This window comes from Galeopterus variegatus, unplaced genomic scaffold (assembly GCF_000696425.1).
Source record: "Galeopterus variegatus unplaced genomic scaffold, G_variegatus-3.0.2 Scaffold331, whole genome shotgun sequence".
NCBI lineage: Eukaryota > Metazoa > Chordata > Mammalia > Dermoptera > Cynocephalidae > Galeopterus > Galeopterus variegatus.
The window spans coordinates 392117-415986 of NW_007726442.1; the positions used below are offsets into that span (position 1 = coordinate 392117).

At 40.2% G+C, this 23870-nt stretch overlaps 1 protein-coding gene across 2 annotated transcripts in view; it reads left to right on the forward strand.

The window, feature by feature from the left end:
* The first annotated feature begins 3747 nt into the window (after positions 1–3747).
* The window catches only part of SNX12 (sorting nexin 12), a 109521-nt gene continuing 89398 nt past the window's right edge, over positions 3748–23870 (forward strand). The window contains exons 1-4 of one of the 2 annotated variants that reach the window (XM_008567571.1): positions 3748–4048; positions 9173–9268; positions 9840–9964; positions 10365–10455. In XM_008567571.1, the coding sequence (XP_008565793.1) occupies positions 3884–4048; positions 9173–9268; positions 9840–9964; positions 10365–10455 (477 nt within the window). In that variant the 5' untranslated portion in view covers positions 3748–3883. Of the gene's footprint in view, positions 4049–9172; positions 9269–9839; positions 9965–10364; positions 12226–23870 lie in introns of those variants that run through there. The other variant, XM_008567570.1, reaches the window with a different exon arrangement.

The window sequence follows — 23870 nt, forward strand, 5'->3', positions numbered from 1 at the left end:
CATCCTTAAAAGACAAACAAACAAATCCTTCTTTGACAATGCATTGCTCTCTAGCTACCACATTCCTTTCTCAGGCAAGATTCTCAAAAGAATCTCTCTACTAAATGTTTCTACTTCACTTCTGATTCAAGTCTCAACCCACTGTGATCTGGGTTCTACTCCCAGTGCTCTACTGCAACTGCTGTCATTTTGATAATTGTCAAATCTAGCACATATTTCTCAGGGCTTGTCTTATTTGACCTTTCTACTGTATTATAAACACTGTTAACCACATACTTTCTCCTTTGGGAAACTTTTTCATCCCTTGGCCTTCAGATCACTATTGTCTCCTGATCTCTTCCTACCTCTCTGACCACTCCTTCCTGGTCTCCTTCACAAGCTTTTCTTCCTGTGCCTGCCCTTTAATATTTTTCCCAAATGGAAATAGCTTCTTTTTCTGATTAAAAAAAGAATATAGGTTCGTTGTTTAAAAATATCAGATCCTTTAGAAAATTATAAATAAAAACATAAAATCCAACTGAAACAAACCACACCACACAGAGTAACCACTGCTAACATTTTGGTATGTATCCTTTCAGACCTTAAAAATTATTATATATCATGCACATGAATACAAAAGGTATTATACTACTTGGGGCCGGCCCGGTGGCTCAATGGATAGTGCGCCACTTGAGAAGCGCGGCAGCGCTCCCGCCTGAGGGTTCGGATCCCACATGCAGACCGGTTCCAGCTCGCTGGCTGAGCGAGGCGCGGGAGCAGCACCGAGGGTTGCGATCCCGTTGCCGGACACGGAAAAAAAAAAAAAAAAAAAAAAAAAAAAAAAAAAAAAAAAAAAAAAAGGTATTATACTACAATATTTTCACCAGCTTTTTTCATGGACATCATTTTTTCTTTTGGTGGCTGGCCAGTGTGGGGATCCGAACCCTTGACCTTGAGTGTTATAACACTGCTATCTAACCAACTGAGCTAGCTGGCCAGCCCTCAAGGACATCATTCTATATTAACAAGCATAAAACTATTTTAAATGGGTACACAGGAGAACCCTGAATTAGGTCATTTACACAAGAGACTGAATTTTATTATAGAAAGGACTCAGACAAAGTCTTGTAAAATATAAAATCCACTACCCCTTTATATCCACACTGCTGATATAAAAATAGCACCTAGGGCTGAACCCGTGGCTTATCATATAAACAAATTCACAAATTAGAAGAAAATGGCTACAAAAATATTGCATAAAATGAACAATTGTTTATTCTTAAAAACAAAATCCTTATACTGGTGTCTTTAGGTGATTATCTGATTATTTTCTCAGGATAAGTTATTGAAAGTAAAATTTTTGAGTCAAAGTTTTTGTAAATAACGTGTAAGATTTTAAAAATAGCAAAAGTACTTAAACACAATAAATAAAAAAACTCTCCCTGCCGTCTGTGACTCCTGTTCTCCAGTTTTACTCTCCAGAGACAACCAGTATTACAAGTTTCTTGAAGTCAAAGTGTTTTTTTATACATACCACCAATACGTTCCCCAGAAAGATTGTGCGGATTCACACTCTCACCAAACTGCATGCCCTCACCAACTTTTAAATCTTCTGTCCTTGCTTCTTCATGTTTTTCTTCCTACACTGTATGCTAATGACTCCCAAATCTCTTTCTAAGCCTGACCATGGCCATTAGCTCCGGGCTCCTCCTCCAGGAAGCCTTCTTTAATGCCTCTAATTTCCAGCTGCTTGCTGGACATTTCCTACAGACACCCAGATTTACCTAAACTGAACTCATTGTCTTCCCTCCCAATCTTACTTTCTATAATTCCAATTTTGATTGGTGGAACCAGCATGCACCTAGTTACCTAAGTCAGAAACCTAGGAGTCATTTTCAATTTCTTCCCTCTCACCCCAAATAGTAATAATAGCCAGCCAGTTACTGAACACTTACTATTTGCGCATATTTTATTTCATTAAATTCTCACAACAGCCCCAGAGGTAGCTTTTAGTCTTATCATTTCTATTTTACAGATAAGGAAAACTGTATGATATGCCTAAGGTTATACAGATAGGAAGCAGGGATTTAAACCCAGGCAACCTAAGTCCATGGCTCACATGCTTATGCCCTACACTATACTACCACAACATCTAATCAGATACAAGTCCTATCTATTTTATTTCCTCAATCTCTGTCCTATCTCTTCCCTTTTCTCCACTCCCACCATCACCACCTGATTCCAAGTCTTATTGTCAGTACCTTCATAATTAGTCACATTTAACTTAAATACATCTTCCGTGTTGCATGCAAAATAATCCTTCTAAAACATAAATCTGATCATGTCTTTTTCTTGCTAAGATCCTTCAGTGGCTCCCTATCACCTATGATAAAGTCAAAGATCTTTTGCTTAATATTCGAAGGATCACCCTTGTCTGCCCATCCCCAACCAGCCCACCTCTCTAAACACTTTGATCACACAATGTGAACTGGTGATAATTGCCTACAAATACCATGCTGTTTCTAATCGCAAAAACTTCACATGTACTATTTTCTCTTAGAATTTATCTTTCCCCATTTCCACTCCTTTTTGTCCTTTATGTCTTTTCATGTCTGTTAAAATCAGATATTTCCTCTTCCAGGAAGCCTTCTCTAATTCCTCCAATTATACATGTCCTATGTGCTGCTTTAAACATTTGCTTATTTTGTATTTGTCACATTATATTAGTTTTGTTTACTTATCTTCCTTGCTAGAATGTCAACTCCTTGAGGGCAAGGACTCTCTTATTTAACTCCAGGTCTTTAGTGCTTAGCATGGTGCTTGGCACATAATTAGCTGCTTAGTAGATATTAATTAAATTGAATTAAATAACAATTGTGAATTGTAGGTCCTTGTACTCCGTTGAAAGAATTTCAGGCATCAATCACATGGGAAATATTTTTTGAGCAGAGGAGGGGAAGATGAAGGGAGAAGGAAGGATGACCTGAAATCACCACCCAGTCTACCCTTTAAGGTGGGGTGTGTAAATTAGTCATATAAATATTAATATGTTCTCATGTAGCCCTTTGTTCTATCTCCATTATGTGTTGCAAGCAACCCCAGAGCAGTGCCAAGTATGGAGTTATGCAGAGTAGAGATAGAAGGTATGAAGTAAATGCCCTCAATTTGCTGAAAAATGAAATATTGAGGACAAGTGGAGTTAGCCTTTATGGAGCAACAAGTGGAGGATGAAGATATGCCCAATTTTCCTGAAAAATGAGATTGAGAAATCATTTTTCTTTACCCCATTCTAGCTGCTCGCTGCTTTCCTGGCACCATATATAGTGCTCACTCAGTGCTCAATTGCGCGTGGCATGCATTGAAACTATTAGCGACACAAGTGGTGGGGTTACGTTCCAGGTTCTCAGTACTATTATTGGAATCCCACCCTCCAGAGACCACTCCTATTTTCGCGGAAAACCCGGACTTATTCAGGTCACGGGGCTTCGGCCTATCACTGTGGGATCCTAGCCTGCGGGGCAGTGCCCAGTACTGATTGATACATTGTACTAGACAGTTTCTTGGGTTAAGGAGCGGCGATTGGCGGAGCCTGCCTGGGTGCTTCGCAGGGAATTGGGTGGTGCGTATTGGAGATGCAGGTTCCGGGGCTGCCACGAACTCCACCCGGAAGCCTGAATGAGGACTGCTTTCTACAGCACGTGCAGCCGTCAGCGTAGCCGCTATTCAGGGTGCGGGGCCGTAGACAGGGCGGCGTGCGCGTGCGTGCGTGCGTGCGTGCGCGTGCGTGGCGCCGCTGTGTGTGGGTTGGCTGGTTATTTTGCGAGCGGGAGGGGCCGTTCGCGCTCCTGCCTCCGGCTTCTGTCCCCCACTCCCCTTCCCCGGTCCCAGTCTCCTCTTCGAAAAGATGTCGGACACGGCAGTAGCTGACACTCGGCGCCTTAATTCGAAGCCGCAGGACCTGACCGACGCTTACGGGCCGCCAAGTAACTTCCTAGAGATCGACATCTTTAATCCACAGACGGTGGGCGTGGGCCGCGCGCGCTTCACCACCTATGAGGTTCGCATGCGGGTGAGTCACGGGGTGAGGGAGACAGCTGAGGGAGGACGCGGCGGGGCGGAGGGAAGCTGCTATGGGGTCGATTAACGGCGGAGAAGACGCTTAAAGGGGTCATTTAGGGGTAAGGGGCTTGAAAGGTTTGGAGAGAGGTCTGCAGACTCAGTAGTGGCCCGAGGATACAGAAAACTCCTGAGGGGGACATCAGATGGGGTTGAGAGAAAAAAAAAAAAAAAAAAAAAACCCATGAGGAAGAAGTGAAGCATGGCTGGATAGGGTGGGGAGGATGGAAGAAGATTAGAGTGAGGGATTCAAGGTGATAGGAATCATGACTGGCGACAGAAGGAAGGAAGGGAGCATGGGAGAGGGCTGGGGGATGGAAAGCCAAGGCGAAATATCTCTGGGTCCCATAACTAAACTAGGTTGTGAGAAATCAGTCTGAAGAGGGAGGGCAGGAAGGCTGGGCTTCTTTCTAATGGAAGAATTCCCTAGGATGAAGGAGTTAAGCAAAACCTTGGATTAAAGAGAAGATAGACTCTGGTAAAGGGAGACCACTGTCTTGTGGGAGCGGATGTAAGAAAGGGAGTCTCCTTGAGACTGAGTCCTTCCCTGATTTGTGTAGGATTAGCATCTGAAGGAGAGAATCTTTATGCTAAAATTTCTCAGGTACCACATGCTGTGTCTCACCATGAAACCTGGCCTTGCACTGGGATTGGTGGATTGTCAGTTGCTGCTGCTATCATCCTAAACTGATCCTTTAGATTTGAAGTATTCAGGATGTTTACTTCAATATTTATTGGCTCTTATTTGGGTTCTCTGTATATGAATGGTTATTTGACCTTTCTGTCCTAGATTAACCTTTTGGATTCCAATCCTGATCTGTAATTACTTTAATACATGATATTTCAGGACTGCCCCAGGAATGACTTCTTCCAGTATGCAGTACAGAGGACTTTATTCTCTACTCCTTAGTCCACAATGCAAGGATGGAATGTGTAGACAGAGTACATGGTTTGTAGATTCTTTTGCCCAGTCAAAGTGGTTATAGGTGAAAAAGTTTGAGAACCATTTTCTATTTTTTCTTACTTTTTTTTTTTCTCAGACTAGAGGGCCAGGATATTCTCTGTGGACAGCATCCTGCTCAAACAGCATTGAAGACCTAAAAGAGTGTATGTGTTTTCATATTTGAGTGGATGAATTGAACGAAAAAGTGTGATCTCCTACCTGGATTCTGAAATCTAATTGAGAAATTATCTCCAAATTCCAAGTTTGGCAGAGTCCAAACTGAAGAAAGAAAAGTTAATAGCAAAACATGAGAAACACTTGTCTATATAAGAACTATTTGAATTCATCTCTTTGGGGAAGAATGGAATTTAGGTTCTTCAAAATTGATAAAAGCAGGGAACTGTTGGTGGTGGAGAACTTAATCACCTGAGGGAGCCTGGGCATACCTTGTTCAGTGTAAGGGCTCTCTGCTGTGGGGTTTTGGAGACATTGTCTTGATGCATTACCCAAGAGCCTTAGGAATTATGAATGAAATAGTTCTCTACCTCAGGTATTCTAATACCAACAGGAACTATTTTCATCTAGTGCCTACTATGTGCCAGGCACTGACTAGGTTTTAGTTTCTATCTTAATCCTTTCAAAAACCCCATGTTACAAATAGAAAACTGAGGAGGAATGCAATTGCCCAAGTACACATAGCTATAACTGACAGGGCTGGGATTTGAATCCTGGTCTGTCTGACTCCAAAGCCCATACTCTTTTCACTACACTTTAGTCTCTTTGGCAAGGCTAAGTTACAAAACTTTACTGTGCAAAATTTTTCTGCCCACTAAGCTTTTCATCAGTCCCTTCCACAATTTCTAATTGTATAATGATGAAAGAGTTGATGGTGGTTCCTACTTCTGTGGGTTTGAGTTGATTTGTATTGTTTGTGTTAATTTGTATGGTTGGGTAGGCTTTTAATATTTTTATTGAACTCTGTTTTGGGGAAAAATTGGTAAAATCATTTGGTTTTAAAGTGCTATTTTAGGGCCGAGCCCGTGGCGCACTCAGGAGGGTGCGGCGCTGCGGTAGCGCTCCCGCCGTGGGTTCGGATCCTATATAGGGATGACCAGTGCGCTCACAGCGCTCACTGGCTGAGCGCGGTGCGGCCAGTCTCAAAAAGGACAAAAAAATAAAAATAAAAAATAATAAAAAATAAATTGCTATTTTAAGTGATTGATCAGGGTATGCATTATAGGGACCATGAAACTCAGAGAATGAATGGGCTTTGGTAGTTAGGTATTCTGTATGGTAGAAGCAGATGGCACTTTTTTTCTTTGTGTAACAGCTAAATATTTCTGAAGCTGTTCTCTTTTATTTTGCTCAGGAAGGAATCTGCCCCCCCCCCCCCCCCAAATGGGGAGTCTGGAGAGGTGTCATGGTGACCTCACATGATATATTTGGAGCTTTTCTGTATCCTGTAGACTTGAACTTTGCTTCTTTCTCTCCTTTCCCTTGACTTTGTGTTGATCAGAGCCAAAGGACTCTCAATATTCTGTACTACACAATCCTGGCTTCCTCATATGATTTGTATGTTGGAGCCAGGAGACTATCCTAGTATGTATTAGCTAGCCCCTTCCTTAGATGGCTAGGTGCTGAGATGAAAGGCCATTATTGTCACCATCCTGTGGGAGTAGGGAAGGAATACATTTTTGTGAATAAAAGGAGGAAGTCCACAAAATGGCAATGGGTGGTTTGGCTGTGTCTTGGAAGAATCTATTCAGCATTTTTTTTCTTTTATTTGGTCCTTTGTTGGCTTCTGTGAAATCCTACTAGTAAAGGATCTACTGTTTGTGGATCACAGTATATGTAATAAACTTTGGTGGAAAACTAGAATCATATGATACTGAAGGGTTTTTTCTTGCAGGATTCTGATAATTTTTTCTATAATGGTTTATTTTGCATAGTTAATACATGCGCATGGTACAAAATTTAAAAGATACAAAAACGTATACTGTAAAGACTGTCTCCCTCCCTCCTCTGCCCTCCAAAGGTTCCCCTTCCCAACAAAACCAATTACCAGTTTCTTATTCTTTTAAAACATTTTTTATTTATTCATTTATTTTTAACTGATGCAAAGTAATTGCACATATTTATGGAACACAGTGTGATATTTCAATACATGTATGCAATGGTTTAGGTAATAAAATATTACTTTACACATATCTCACTCCATTTCAACCCATTGACATTCTTTGGACCTTGATGATCCTGGATAAAGTTCTCACTAATGTAAGTTGGCTAGCTATTTGGCTTTTGACAACCTATACCAGAACTGGATCCTGAAAAGACAATTTCCGGACTTGAGGACTACAAAGCATGATGTAGTGAGGACTGTGTGAATCTTTAGCAGAGCTCCAAGGTGTTCTTTTCCTGCTAAGAGGCAGTTGTAGAGAAAGGAGAAAACTAGTTCCTTTTATTACCCATCCACTGATCTGAATTGACTGGGGGAAGCATGGTCAGTATTAGTATTAATACATGTAGTTGGCCATTTCTATTTAGAACTTGTAGACAGGAGTGAAGATCAGGGGTTTTTGTTTGTCAGGGGGTTCATGTTGCCTCTAGAGCCTTTGGAATCTTCTCAATGTTTAAGATGTGGGAATAAGCTGATTTATATCAGGGAGCAAGCTATTGTAAGCCAACATATGTAATTTATGTAATGGCTATTTCTTCTGCATTTTCTGTTTTTTGTTTTGTTTTGTTTTGTTTTTTTTGACAGCTGGCCGGTATGGGGATCCTGCATTTTCTAGATAAGGAGAGGATAAACAGATACATTGGGTTTCTATTAGTTGAGTATTTATTGAATAATTTGCATATTCTGCATTTTGGGAGATGCTGAAGTAGTCATGGTTCCTGATCTTAATGAGGTTATAGTTTAGTTGGTAGACAAGACAAACATGACACATAAAACAGTAGTGTGTCAGGCAATACTAAAGTATAAATGTCAGAGGAGTTCAGAGGGGAAGGAGACCAACAAATCTAGCTGATGTTGTCAGGAAAGATTTCCTGGATGAAGTGAGACTGGAGCTGGGACTTGCAGAACAGAGAAAATGTAGATAGGAAAAACAGAGGAAGGCATACCTTAGAGGTGCTTATCTCTTCTTCTTTACAGGGAACTTAAGTTCACTTTTTAATGGAAAACGTAATATGTGCACATGATAAATTCAAATTGTACAATGAAAAATGTGACTCTGCTACCCATTATAGTTGTCTAGTCTTACTCTCCAAAGTCAATCACTATTACTTATATCTTTTCATAAATATTTTATTTATTAGTATAAATATATACACACATCTATCCCTTTTTAAAACACAAATAGAGGCAAGCTCTCTCTATATATACTGTTTGTTACCTTGATTTTGCCACTTAATATCTTCCCATACTGGCACATACAGATCTTTCACATTCTTTTCATAGTTGTGTAATATTCCACTGTACAGGTATAGCAAAGTTTATTTAACTCATTGCCTGTTGATGGACATTTGTTATTATTGCAAATAATAAAATGCAGTGAAAACTCTTGTATATACTTGTTTATATACAACTACAAGTCTATTTGTAGTATAAATTCTAAGCAGCAAAAGACTTGTGATCACCAACTGTGACGAGGTTGGTTGTGGTAAGGGTTGGTATTCACCTGATGGTGTTTTTATTTATTTATTTATTTATTTATTATTTTTATTTTGTCAATATACAATGTAGTTAGTTATTGTGTCCCATCACCGAAACCTCCCTCCCTCCTCCCTCTCCCCCCTCCCACCCAGGTGTGTCCCCTCCATTTTCTTGTTGTAAGAACTTAAAAAAAAAAAGTTGTGGTTGTTATATCTTCCTCTCCCCCCTCCCCGGTTTTTTGTTGTTGTTGTTGTTGATGTTGTTGTTGTTTGTTTTTTTGTGTGTGTGTGAGAGTGTGTGTGTGTGTGTGTGTGTATGTATGTGTGAGAATCACCTGATGGTGTTTTAGAAGGGTTATAGGAGCATGGTCCATAGGAACTATATCTTCACTGAGACCTGTCCAAATGGTTCTGATAGGTAGCCACCACAGGTTGAACATTGGTTACCATCGCTCTTCTTTCATTCTTCCTTCTCTGTAGACAAATCTACCTATCTTCAAGCTAAAGGAGTCCTGTGTACGACGGCGATACAGTGACTTTGAGTGGCTGAAAAATGAGCTGGAGCGAGATAGTAAGGTATGGATGACCCCATTCCCTGTGTAGCACCCTTGGAGGAGGAGATCTACATAGGCTGAGAGGGCATAAGATCACAGTCTATAAAATCTTGAAGGGAATGGAGAGGGTGAACACACTCTTATCTACCAAATTGAAATATGTTGGATCTCGGGGATACCTTTTGAAACTTGAAAGTGGTAAATCCAGGACAAATTTTTTTAAAAATTTACTTCACTTAGTGGCTAGTAAAGTCATACAACTTAGCTCCCACAGGTGCTAAAAATGGAAAGTATAGTGTCAGGAAAGGCCTACCTAAATTCTTGGATGGTAGTGGATTGTTAAGGAGAGTGAGGATTATTTGGAATTTATTTCCTTTCTTTTGAGATGGTAAACCTGTCCTCTCACAAAAACAGAGTTGGATCAGTTATTGACCTGAGCCATCCTGACTTCTTATTGTCTTAGCTCTTGCAAGTTGCTGGTTGTGGACAGGATGGACCCTATACCTAATAAGAAATGAGGTATACAGTGCTTTACCATCTCATTCTCTGCCTGTCCCTCTCCCTTGTGGCTGATATTTTGCATCTGCCTGCAGATTGTAGTACCACCACTGCCTGGGAAAGCCTTGAAGCGGCAGCTCCCTTTTCGAGGAGATGAAGGGATCTTTGAGGAGTCTTTCATTGAGGAAAGGAGGCAGGGCCTCGAACAGTTTATTAACAAGTAAGCCATGTTCCTGGGGGCTCTGCTTGCTACTTTTGCCATCATGGTCTTTCTATATGTTTGTCTACCTCGTCTTTTGTAATGGTTACTATGGTGTGGTGCCAATTTTGTGGTGGGCTGACTGGACAGTAAAACTCCATTCCTTTGAGCAGAATTCTAATCCTGTACTTCAGGGCCTGTGAAAGCACTGCATGTTGGTTGTATCTAGGGATTTCCCTAGCTTGCTCCTCTGTCCCCCTTCCCCTCTATGATATTAGGGTTGAGGTGGTACCCTACTGCTGTCCTCCACTGGCTCAAACCTTAGGGCTGATCTTACCCTTTCTTCCTGTCCAAACCCCCATCCCTCTGCTAATTTTCTGATTTCCAAATACTACTGATAACCATCTTGGTCTCTTTATAGAATTGCTGGGCACCCACTGGCTCAGAATGAACGCTGCCTACACATGTTCCTGCAAGAGGAGGCAATTGACAGGAACTACGTCCCCGGGAAGGTGCGCCAGTAGGAGCCCCTCTCACCACTTGCCCTCTACTTTCCTGCTGAAATGACATTGGTTTTTACACTAAGCCTTTCTCTCTCTTTGATCTGAAGTTGGCTGCCCATCCCCTAGCCTGATAGACTATCTGGCATTGTGCTCCTTGGTACCTGACTGCACCGTGTGGGTACTCTGCTAGGATCCTTTTCTCTGAGGAGAGGTGGGAAACCACAGGCAGATGCCCTTTGCTTGGGAGTGGGTGGGGGGACTGGACTAGAAGGCAGTTTTACCCATGCCCGAAGTCTAACCTTGTGGGGATGGGGAGCTTGTGCTGGTGAGGCACTTGGATACAGACTGATGCTACAAGTCCAGGGGAGTTTTTTTACTCTTAGGGTTAACCAGGAATACTGAGCAGAGGAAAATCCTGCCTTTCCTACATGCATGAACTTTTTCCTTTTTGGGAAGGTGGTTGAGATCCAAAAGCTCTCCCTGTTCTCTAGGCCTGCTCCCAGTTTTCTCAACAGTTATTTTTGTTTGTTGCTTTCTCTCTCCCTTGTTGCTTTTCATGGCAGTAATCCTCCTAGAGTCCAAGCAGTCTGTTGTGTGGAGCAAGGTGTTTGGGTTTTCTGGGCCCATCATCATGGCTGCTTCAGAGTCAGAAGAAAACCACAGGGTAGCAGGAAAGCTCCTATTGCCTGGCCCCTCTCCCTTTTTGGCTCCCCACTCTGGCTTCTTATTTTTGCTCACCAGCAGGTGAGTCAGTAAGTCAGTATGGGCCAGCAGTTCTCCCTCCCCAAGCTACTTTATGGGTTAGCTTTGCAGGTTTGGTGGCTTGAGGGGCGGGGATAACTCACTACTGCCAAGTAACTCCCTGAAGGGTGGGAGTGGATCATGTTCTAGGTTCGTCCTGGTGGTAGGGAAGGGCCTCACAACTCTCTTCTTTCCATTCTCCCTTTCCCCCATCCCATTTAGTGCTGCCACGTGGCAGAAGCACACAAACAAACCATATAGTCTCTGACTTCTCCTAAGTACTTTGAACTGTTTGAGGGGGCTCAGGGGCAAGAGCTATCACTGCCCTTTCCAGCTTGGTCACAAAGTTATTGAACTGCCTGCACTTGTTTCCCACAGAACTCCAGTATTGTGCCCAGAAGTTGAACTAGAGATAGCAGTTGGGCATGGATTTTCTAAATCTTAGAATCTGGAGCAGCTTCTTGAGGGTGGCAACTATCTTGGGCTTCTGTCTGAGAGGTAATGGTTTGTTTGCTAGGGCCTGATATCTGTCCCAAGTGGTGGGATGAGAGCCACTTAATTCTGATTCCAGGTGAAAGGTAGGGGCTCTTTGCTTAGACTCCCTATCATGGAGGGATTGGAGTTTTCTATACAGGGCCTTGGGGAAAAGGATTGTTGATTCTGACATGACCCTGATCAGAGATTAGGATTGGATTTTGACATAGGATTTGGAGCCCATCTAAATATTGAAGTTTCCTGAGACAGCTCTCCAATTGCCGAGCCTGTGCCAGGGGCTGAGCAGCCCCTAGTGAGAGGCTCTGCTCCCTTTCCCACCTCGCCAACGTTGGTGTTATTGCTACCTTTTTGATTTGTATCCTCTGTTACAGACTTTTTTAAAAAAAGATTCCTTCTTTCATTGTGCACAAGTGCTGAGAGCCTGAAGCCCCATTTCTGATGTGTATATATCCTGACTCGGGGCTTTTATTCAGCAAACTATTCACTCTTCTGTCACACAATGTCATATTCAACTCTGTTCATATTAAACCACTGTGAAGCAAGCCTCTGTTTTCCTGCTTAAGTTGTAAATTTAGTATTTTTCAGTGTCTAGAATATGCTGAGTATTGTGCAGAAATCCTACAACATGGCCAATATTCTGAGGTGATAAGTAAGGTATACATTTAAGTTAAAAAAAAAGCAAAATCATAATTGCCTATAGTGATATTTACCTATCCTTCTTGCAACTCACAGCTGACTTTGTCACAGAGGTAACACATCTGTTTGCAGGAAGTAGCCATAGGCTCAGTACCTGGGGTTTGGGTCAGATTTAGCAAATTTGGTTTTTAAGCTTGTGGGTTTGTGCTAATTTGGGGCAAATATATTTATGATATAAATATAGTATTTATATGTGTGTTTATACATATGTAATATGTGCACATAAACACACACACATGCACTCATCCTCTGACCCACCCACACACCACCAACAAACACTATTTCTTTCATAGGCTTTTTACCTCAGTTGAGACACTTTTTTTTTTGTTTTTCTAAGTGGATTTGGTATAGGCAGAAAGGTAGGTGAATGAACTCTGAGAACTTTTTTTTTTTTTTTTTTTTTAAAGATGACCGGTAAGGGGATCTCAACCCTTGGCTTGGTGTTGTCAGCACCACGCTCAGCCAGTGAGCAAACCGGCCATCCCTATATAGGATCCGAACCCGTGGCCTTGGTGTTATCAGCACCGCACTCTACCGAGTGAGCCACGGGCCGGCCTGAACTCTGAGAACTTTTGATGGGTGGATATTTTCATCTCATCGATATGTTCTAAAATGGTTTACAGAGTGGGTTTTGGGAAGGGTTGGAATGAGGGGAGGTAGGAATCTTGTCATTTGGAAAATCAAAGCTAGTTTTGACATAGTTCAGCATGGAAAGAAGGTATAGAAAGTGATGTGTCCAAAACACGAGGAAATTGACGTGACTTAACAGTGATGTTTGGTTCTAAGTAGAAGAGTGGCAGCTGAATTGAAGAAGTTAAGAGGTTTTTGGTAGTTCGGGAATGAGATGACTAAAGATATCTGAGGGGATAGGGAAGAACAGGTATTTCTGTGAGATAAAGGAAGAGTAGAGAGAGAGAGAGATGTAACCTTCATAGGCAGCAGTGTTAGAAAATGAACCGGAGAATAACTAGAAAAAGCAACTATAAAATAAAGTATTAAAATTTTGGAAAGATGACATTCATTTAACAAGTGCTAATTAGTAGTCTTCTGTGTGTCCAGCCCTATGCTAAAAGCTGGGCTGGGAGTAGGGTAGGGTGGGGTGGTCGTGGTACAAGTAAAATATGATTACTGTATATTTTATTCTCTTTCTTCATAGACCTTAGACTTCAGTTCAAGAGATGTCTGTACAAGACAAGAAAATGCAAGAGACAAAAGTGAGATAAAAAGTTCAGGCACGGCCAGCTCGTGGCTCACTTGGGAGAGTGTGGTGCTAATAAAACCAAGGCCACGGGTTCAGATCCCTATATAGGGATGGCCGGTTAGTTCACTTGGGAGAGCGTAGTGCTGACAACACCAAGTCAAGGGTTAAGATCCCCTTACTGGTCATCTTAAAAAACAAACAAAAAAAAAAGTTCAGGCACATCTGGTTAGTTGTTCAGTCTTTTTTTTTTTCTTTTCTAATATCAGGCCAGGTAAATTCCCTCTCTTTGGTGTTAAATTGGCCATTTTAGCACAGTAACTGAATTCTGCAAGAACCCTGAATCCAAGCCCTCTTACCCATCCATGTTGAGGAGAAACATACTTTTTAAGGAATTCAAGTTTACACATGTATCTGGGTATTTACTACTAATTAATCCCCTTTATCCATAGCACAGAAAGGGCTCACCCTTACACTGGGGCCTGAGGGACAGAAGCTAAAAGATTTGTGAACGTAGCTAGACCCAAAAGAAGTCTATATTTTATTTTTTTGTTTAATCCTACAGCACCTAGTATTCCCAGGCGGTTTCCCATCCAAGTACTAAACTAGCCCAACTCTGCTTCCAAGATCAGATGAGATTGGGCATGTTCAGAGTGGTATGGCTGAGAGAAGTCTAAACCTTCACATTCCGAAGATGTCTTATCTACCCTCTGACCCATTCTTTGAGATGAGGAATTGAGCTAGTAAGGGTGGGAGAGGTGGACAACATTCAGGCTTCTCTGGAGTTTTTGTTTGATAGATATCCTAGGCGAGACACTTCTCTGTTGAAATATATGCTATAATAATTTAAGTAAAATTACTTTCTGCTGTAGAAATTCAAACCAGCCACTCACTGAAATCGATATTTTTTCATATTCTTGAGGACTGTTGAGTCACCTCTGATACTCTCTTCTTAGACACACTAGGAGTTTTGATTTTTCCTCACTTGGCTCATTTTTAACCCTTTTATCTTTATTATTCTGAAATCTCTCCAAGGCCCCCACATGTCCCTAAGTTGTAGGTTTTAAAACTGGACACCACTTTAATAATAGCCTGAAGGTTACGTTGTTGTTATTCCATTTATACATCATAGTATTCAAGTTTACTTTTAAAATATAAACTGACTAATTTAGCTTGTGGTTCTCTGCCACTCCCTTCCTGACAACAACCACCCCTCATTCCTCTTATCTTTTTTTTTTTTTGCCTTGTACAAAAAAAAAATTGTTCCCTGTTTTAATTTTATTTCTTTTCTCTGTCCCTTCTGTCCCCTCTGTCCATTCATCTATCTGTCTATCTATCTATGCTTTTAAGAACAGAGAGCTCATTTCTTATGAAACAGACAAACTGGGGGTAATTATCAACATCACAAAAGGATTCTTTAAATCACTGCAGGCTTTCTATGGTGATTTTAAGTGTTTATACATAGGTCAACTACTTGACATAGAGAAACTGAAGGTAAAGGGTTAAGAGGCACAGCCAATTGAAGATTAGTTAGAAAACAGAATAAAACAGTACTTCCTAAGTAAATGGTAAAATATAGTTAGAGTCACAGAAATTTTACGTATTATTTTTCAAGAAAGTGTTACATTATTATACCAATAATGTGTTTTGACTAGATACAGTCAACTGTTCATCATCTGTGCTAGTGGAGGCACATTTTAATTTTGTTATGCATTTTTGTTTTAAAATTTAAACATAGGAGTATTTAATATTCATAGATTTAAAAATATTTCATGTCATCATACTGAAGACTCATGAAGATCTGAAAAGAAGTTCTAGACCTGGAATAAAAACCTGACTTCTAGAGCTGGCTTTAACAGACTATAGGACCTTAGGCAAATTGCTTCACCACTTTGGGCCTGTTTTCTCAACTATAAAATGAGGGGATTTGACTAAATGATCTGTGAGGTATCTTAAAGCTCTAATTTTTATGATTCCCCACCTTTGCCAAGGAGTTGAGTAAACCCTGGAGATTATGCCACCAAAAAGGTGAAAGCACAATTTTTCCTGAGTATGATGGAGTTTACTGTATTGTAGTTAGTTTTCTCCTCCAGAAATTAGGGACTCTTCACTTATCCTGATTATATTTTGTTTGCCCACATCCTGTTGTATTAAGTCATGAGTACCTCATTGAAACTCAGTGTTGATTTGCCCTAATTTTATCTTAGGTCTTCTAGCTGAAAATTTTAAATAAATTAGTCACCTGATACCTATATGGAGTTATTCTCACTTAAAATATATAGATTACAGCACTGCTGCTGATTGTTCTGATTACAAAAGTGCCTATTTCGTTAAAACGTTTTATTGTGGTGATAAAAATTCAAAAGTAATTAATGTTAGTTGACAAAATTCTAACAAAACATAAACGTGTAAAGTAAAAAGTGAAAGACGGGAAATTCCCCTTAGTACCTCTCCCTACTCCCATTCTCTAAGAATAACTTCTAATTAGGGTGTCTTCCCAGACCTTTTTCTATGTGCATGTGTATATATCTGTATTTTTAATACATATATACATGTATGAATACCCCCCACTTGTATGTATAGTTTTTTTTTTAAAAATGGGATGTTATATGTACTGTTTTGCAACTTAATTTTTTCGCTTTGCAGTGTATTGTGGACTTCCCCTTGTATTAATACATGGAAATTTACCTCATTTTAAAAAATGGCTGCATAGCATTTCATAGTGTGATTGTATCACAATTTAATGATTCATCTATTGATGGAAAGTTGTTTCTGAACATTCACTATTATAAATAATTCTACATATAACTTTGCTCCTGTGTATAAGTATTTCTGTAGGATAGATTTTGAGGAAAGGAATTGCTGGGTCAAAGGGTGTGTGCATCTTACATTTTGATAGGTATGGCTAAATTACTTAAAGAGTGCAGTTTAGGCTTCCACTAACAGCAAATGAAAATTTGTTTCCCCACCAAAAGTGGGGACATTCCTGTTTCTCCACAAAAGATTTCATTGCCACAAAAATGGTAAAAATGTAAACAACTGATAATTAAAAATATTATTCGGTGAAGATGGTATTTCATAGTTGTAATTGCATTTTCTGGTACGTTTAGTTGTAATGACACCGCTGTCAGGTTTTTTAAGTTTCCCCACACATTTAATTTTGGTCGTTCTAGAAGCAGTATCTATTGCTGCTAATGGAGGATCGTTACCACTCCTCACCATAAATAAACCATTACTCTTAATTAAAGGCCCACAATGTTCCTAGGTTTCTTCCCACCTGGGGGGGGGGGGGGGGATGAAAAGATTAGCCTAGTGACAAAGCAACATTATCTGAGGCAATCTCACGAGTACTTTTTTCAGATTGGCACTACTTGAGGCCAAGCCCAGAGCGGCACTGACAACTCAATTACACGCTCATCTGACCTCAGCGCCAACCTCCTTGGATATTCGAGGAAATATTACTTTGCCACTTGGGCCACTAGCCTCTAGCTTGGACCTCCTCTTTGGTTATTTCTCTCATATCCACACATTAGATTCCAGGTAGGGACGGAACAAAGATAGGGGCCAAGATCGAGATGGTGACTGAGATAGGAGGCCGAATTAACAGGCCTCAGCTCTCGCTGGTTGGCTGTCCACACGTCAGTCAGAAATAAGCAAGCTTTTAGTTAGTGGTACGCAATGGGAATCACATACCCTACCCTGATTGGCCTCTTACTCGAGGGGCGGGCCATAGGGAGGCCTGCTGGTTGGCTGGAATGGAAGACCAATGGGAATGCCGTGGCGCTGCTTTCGAAAGCGAGCCCTGCCCCGCAGCACCTGGGACAGTTAGCGGGTTTCCTCAGACCTCCCTTGGCCGGTTTGGTAACTACCCTAGCTATTCTCTACCCGTGGCCACGCTTCCGGCGTCTCACAGTGTCTTCGGCTGTACCGCAGCGACTCAGGCTGTAGTCTGCTTGTCCAGCCCTTAGGGAGGTCCTGCCTTAGGCTGCAGGTCTCATTCCACCAATACCAGCCCGGAGATCTTCCTCTGATCTCCGCTTTGGCCGCTGAGGTCGTGGGTTTGGGCCCGGGGAGTGGGGATCGGGGGACCAGGGAACGGGGCAAGAGGTTGCGGGCAAAGGGCAAAGTTCACAGCGAGCATGTCGGCGGAATTCTCGGCGGAAGCGGGAGAGGCTGCGCTCTGCCGCTCTGCGGCTGTGAAGGCCTTCTTTGTATTAAGTCCCAGGAAGGGAGCAGGAGGTATCTGACACAGAAAGTTCCGCCATATAAGTGGCCACCACCATTTCAGCCAGCCACCTCATCTGTCGCGTGATTTCACCCCTTGTGCCTCCTTCCTAGACCCAAGCTCTAGAACCACTGCAGCAAATACATTGGCCCTCATAGCCTATATATATATATATAGTTTGTTTGGTTTTTTCCTTTTTTTGTTTGACCTCTGTGAATACCTATTTATTTTCTTAATGGTGGTTTTTGATGATCAGGTTTTTTAATTTGGTGAAGTCTAATTCATCATTTTTTCTTTTACGGCTATAGCTTTCTGTATTCTAAGAAATTTTTGTCTATACTCAAGAAAACCCTCTTCTGAGTTTTCTTCTAGAAGCTTTATAATTTTAGCATTTATATTATATGTTTAGTTACATGATCCATCAATTAGTTTTGGGGTATGGTGTGGGGTTGGGGTCTAAGTTCATTTTTTCCATATGTATATCTTGTTATTCCAGCACCATTTGTTGAAAAGACTTTCCTTTCCCCAATCCAATATTGCTTTGTCAAAAGTCAAATGACTTTATATGTGTAGGTTTGAATCTGGGCTATCTCTTCTGTTCTATTGATCTATTTGCTTATTAAATAGTGTAGCTTTATAGTCTTAAAGTCAGGAATATAGGTCCTCCAATTTTGTTATTCTTTTTCAAGATTGCTTTGGATATTTTAGGTCCTTTGTATTTCCATATACATTTTAGAATCAGCTTGTCAATTTCTATTTTTAAAAAACCTTTTGGGATTATGATTGCAATTGGAATGAATCTATAGATGAACTTGGGGAGGATTGACATCTTAACAATATTGAGTCTTCCAATTCATGAGCATGGTATATCTATTTATTTCAGTCAGTCTTTTAAACATTTTCTGTAGCTTTTTTTTTTTCTTTTTCTTTTTCTTTTTGGCAGCTGGCCAGTGTGGGGATCCAAACCCTTGACCTTGATGTTACAACACCATGCTGTAATCAACTGAGTTAACTGGTCAGCCCTCTTTTGTAGCTTTCCATGTAGAAGTTCCTGTATCAATTTTGAAGGATATTATTAAATGCCTTCTAGAATGGTGGTATCGGTTTACCTTACTGCCAATAGTACATTTTCTCATATTCTCATGAACACCAGGTCTTATCAGTCTTTGTATTCTTTGTCAGTCTTATTATAAATCAAAAAAGATTTATAGGCATTTCTTTGATTACTGGTGACATTAAACATATTTTCACATACTGTATGTGTTGAATTTGTATATAATTTCTCATGAATTGCCTGTTCTTTTCCTTTGCTCATATTTCTATCGGGGTGTCCATTTTTCTCATATTGATAGATAATGATTTATAAAAGCTTTTTGTATGTTAGGGAGATATGGGTGTAGATTGAGGTTGAGAAAAGCTAGATGACTTGGCCCAAGGTCATACAAATAATAAATGACAGAGAAAGGATTTGAATCCTGTTTTGTTTTGTTTTTTTTAAAAGATGACCGGTAAGGGGATCTTAACCCTTGACTTGGTGTTGTCAGCACCACGCCCAGCCAGTGAGCGAACCGGCCATCCCTATATGGGATCCGAACCCGGGGCCTTGGTGTTATCACCACCGCACTCTCCCGAGTGAGCCACCGGGCCGGCCCCTTGTTTTGTTTTGTTTTTGGCAGCTGGCCAGTAAGGGGATCCAAACCCTTGACCTTCGTGTTACAACACCATGCTCTAACCAACTGAGCTAACCAGCCAACCCTGAGTCCTGATCTATGTGATGCAAAATATCATGTTCTTTCTGTTACTGCAAGCCTATTTTTAGTCTCAACTTTTACAAATCTTTAAAAAAATTCTTTAATATTATTTTCTTCTCTACTAAAGGCTTTCATTTCAGAATTTGGCTCTTGCTGATAGTCTTGTTAGAACCTTAGAGAACATTTAGTATAGTTTTTTTTTTTTTATTTTACCACTCAAAGCTTTGTTTTTACTTATTACTTTGAAATAACGTCAAACTTAAAGAAAAGTTGCAGGAATAGTACAAAGAACTTTCATATACCCTTTACCCAGATTCATAAATTTTTAACATGTTGCCACATTTGTTTTATCCTTCTATCTCTAGCTCTGTCTCTCCTTTCTGAGTCATTTAAAGTAATCTCTAGACATAAGTCCCCTATGCTCCTAAATACTTCAGCATGTCTTTCCAAGAACAGAGACATTCTGTTACAAAACCACAGTATAATGATCAAAATCAGAAAAATTAACTTTGATGCAATACTTCTACTGCCATATTCAGATTTTACTGCTTGTCCCAATAATGTCCTCTTAAGCATCCCCCCCAAGTCCAGAATACAAGCCAGGATTATCCATTGAATTTAGTTGTCACGTAACTTTAGTCTCTTTTATTTCTGGAATAGTTTCTCAGCCTTTCTTTGCTTTTCACGACATTAACACTTTTAAAGAGTACAGGCCAGTTATAGAATGTCCCTTAGTTTGGGCTTGTCTCATGTTTCCTCATGATTAGATTCAGGTTATCCTTTTTTTTTTTTTTTTTGGTAGGAATATCACAGAAGTGATGTGTTCTCAGTACACTGAAACAGGAGGTACATGATGTCAGTTTGCCCCACAGGTGATGTTAACTTTGACCATTTGGTTAAAGTAAGGTCTGCCAGGTTTCTCCACTGTAAAGTTACTATTTTTACCTTTGTAGTAAATATGCAATGTGTGTGTGTGTGGTGGTGGGGAGTATTCTTTGAGACTGTATAAATGTCCTGCTTGTCATCAAACTCTCACCTAATAGTTTTTAACATTCATTGATGATTCTTGCCTGAATCGATTATTACTATGTTTTTAAAATGGTGATTTTCTAAATATATCATTAGTTCTACGTTTATTAGTTGGCCTTCTGCTGTAAAGAGCTTTCCCTTTACCCCATGTATTTCCTGATTGATTGGTTATCAGTATAGACTCATGGATTCTTATTTATTACACGGGTTATAATGTTTTACTGTGATTATTCATTTTGATGGTCAAACTGGCCCAGATTTGGCCAGTGGGAGCCCCTTCAAGCTGGTTTCTGTGTCAATTGACATGTCTCCATCATACTTTAACACTTTCTTACTTTTTGGGATGATAAGAGTATTTCAGGCTTATCTTGTGTTTTCCCTGACCTAATCCTGAAATCAGCTGTTTCTCTAAGGAGCCCTGGTTCCCTTAAGTGGGGCATGATATTTAGAATCCAAAATCTGGGTGCTGGGTATATTCATTGCTACTGGAATGTCATTGCTTTTGGGCTCTTTCAGCAGTGAGACCTAGGAATTATTCCAGGCTTTTGAATCTCTCTCAGTATCTCCACCAAGTGATTGTAGGTCTGTGCTTGAGCACTTCATTAGTTGAGGAAATCGCTCCAGAGATGGTCTCTTCCATTGTTGGGCAGCTCTAATACTTCACAATCCTTCATATTTGAAAATAGTAAGTCATTGGTTTTCTCTACTAAGTCTTGTCTTTGTGTTAAACATCTGCAGTTACTTAACTGCCATTACCCTCATGACAGTTTTAAGATATACTCATCATTCCAGTTATTCTGTTGTGTTCATACTTCAGTTCGTTAATAACTCTCTTTAAAGATTGGCATCTAGAATGAAATGTACTATTTCAGGACATGTTCTGATCAGTATAGAGGAGTGGGTCAATGACCTTCTTTGTTCTAGACCCTATGCAGGCTGAGATTAAGTTAGTTTTTTTCTTTTAACAGTCACATGAATCACTCTGTTGACTTATGTTGAGCCTAAAGCTAGTTGAAATTCCTGAGACTTTAACTCTGCTGTGTTCGTCCATTTGGTACTTGAACCCTTGTGTTTTAGGACCTAGTAAAAGTCTTTAATTTGATCTCTCTCTCTTTAGCTTGTTAAATTTAGCCTATCATTCCTGCCTGTCAAACTTATTTTGAATCCCAAATGGCATCCAGTTATACTAGCTTCTTTTTCAGCTTATCATCTGCTAATTTGATTAGTACTCCATTAGTGTCTACATACAAATAACTATTAAAAAATATGAAAAATGGCAGGGTGGAACTCAGATCTTTTCAGCCTGACTAGACAATTTCTCTCATGTTGAAATCAATTCATCAAGTAAGGGTTTACTACTGTTCAGCTGCTGTTGTATATAGGATCTAAGCCAACAGACTTGTCACAATAATACCTTGAACCAGCCTCCTAGTCTTTTCATGGGGTCAGTGCTTAGAGTTGAGGGCCTGTCACATAATCCAAACTTATTATTCTTGAGTGTGGATCCGCCCGGTCTGGTTCAGTCTGTGTCTTCCTTAGTGCCAGAGGCAAAGAGAAATGTTTCAGGCAGCCAGGGCTATTCTACCTTAATCATAGAATCTTTATCGAATCTAAGGAACTTCAGAGATCATCTAGTTTAAGCTTCTAAAATCTGACTGACAAAACCTATTAACGTGCCCTTCTCTTTTAGTGCTATATCAATTGACAAGTGCTTAAGCACTTTATTAAAAAAGAGAAAAAGTGCCTTATAGAAAGGTGCTTTCAGGATTTGCAAATAAGGATAGTAAAAGGTCATTGTCTGAAAATGCAGTAAAATGAAACATAATGGGTAAAAGTAGCTAACCGAAAGCGTATATCTACAGAACTAATCTACCTTAAGAGAGATCTAAGTTTTTCTTTTAATGAGACTAGGGTGTTTTTCAAGTTTCCATCAAAGATCAGAGTACGGTCTCAGGAAAAAGATTATGAAATGTAATAATGCAAAGAAATCCCAACTTACTCAACTGCTTATGACTTGGTCACTATCTGAAATAGTGATCTATGAAAGTGAAGGGTAAAGGGTGGTTATTTACAAAAAGACTGGAAAGGGGAAGAATGATATTTTTGTTTCTTTAGCCTTTTCTGTGGGTCCTTTTTGTTGTTTATTTTTAATTACATAGGTGATATGTGAATACATTCTTCTTATAAAAAATATTGAAGCATTACGGGTAACAGTAAGTTTCCTTGCACCAGTCCTCATACCCCTAATTCTGGTTAGGCTGGATTTTTATGGAAATATTTTGAGTAAAGAAAGATAGTTGATCAGGCTCGTATAACCTGATGTTAATGTATCCTTTGTGGATATAAACTCATTTTGTTTTAAAAATGTGCTCACATATCAACCTTTTAATATATAGTTTAGCTTGCTGAATATGTCTGCCTGCCTAGAGGGACTGCCTTGTACATAAGGCCAGGCCCTGGTTCTTGAGATAAGTCTATTTCCTTTTGTAAACCAATACATTGACATATAATCTATCTAATTGTGGGACTGGCTAGTTTGTCTCTCTGAGCACCATACCCTCAACCACTGTAATGCCACAGAGATATTGCCTACCTATGAGGTTGTTCTTTCTGTAGTTAGCAACTAATCCTCCTGATCTCAAGCAGCACTTTGACTTCTGTATATACAGTGCAGGATACAGGATATAAAGAAATAAAACAAAATCTCCGTGGGGAGATTACAGTTTTACTGGGAAGATTAGACATGCATGTGAGACATTTCTTAAAGGAGACAATACTATATATTTATATTATGATATAGGATGGTATATGGCAAAGGGTTAATTGGGCAGCATGAATGAGTGCTATACAAATTCATATTCTTCAGTTCCTGTCATCTCTCCTTCTTCCCCTCCATTCACCTTTTATTTTCTCACCTCTCACTCTTCACTGTGATCTGGTTTATCTCCTGCCATTGTCCTGAAACTGCTAGGGGTGGAAGATATGGGGCTACGGGGACACATGTTATACTTTGCTGTTTTTTATTAGGGTCATCTTATCCATTCTCATAGCTTCAACTGCTTACTTTACACTGAGTTCACACAAATGTGTGTCCAACCCAGAGTGCTTTCCTGAGCTTGAGACCCCACATATCCATCTGCCTATGTGGATGCTCCACAGGCATCTCAGATTCACTGCTTCCCATACTGAGCTCATTCTTCCTCCACTTTCTCTGTCCAAACCTGTTTTTCTTCCTGTGTTCTTTATCTCAGTGAATGGGACCACCATCAACCCAGTTCCCCAAGACCAA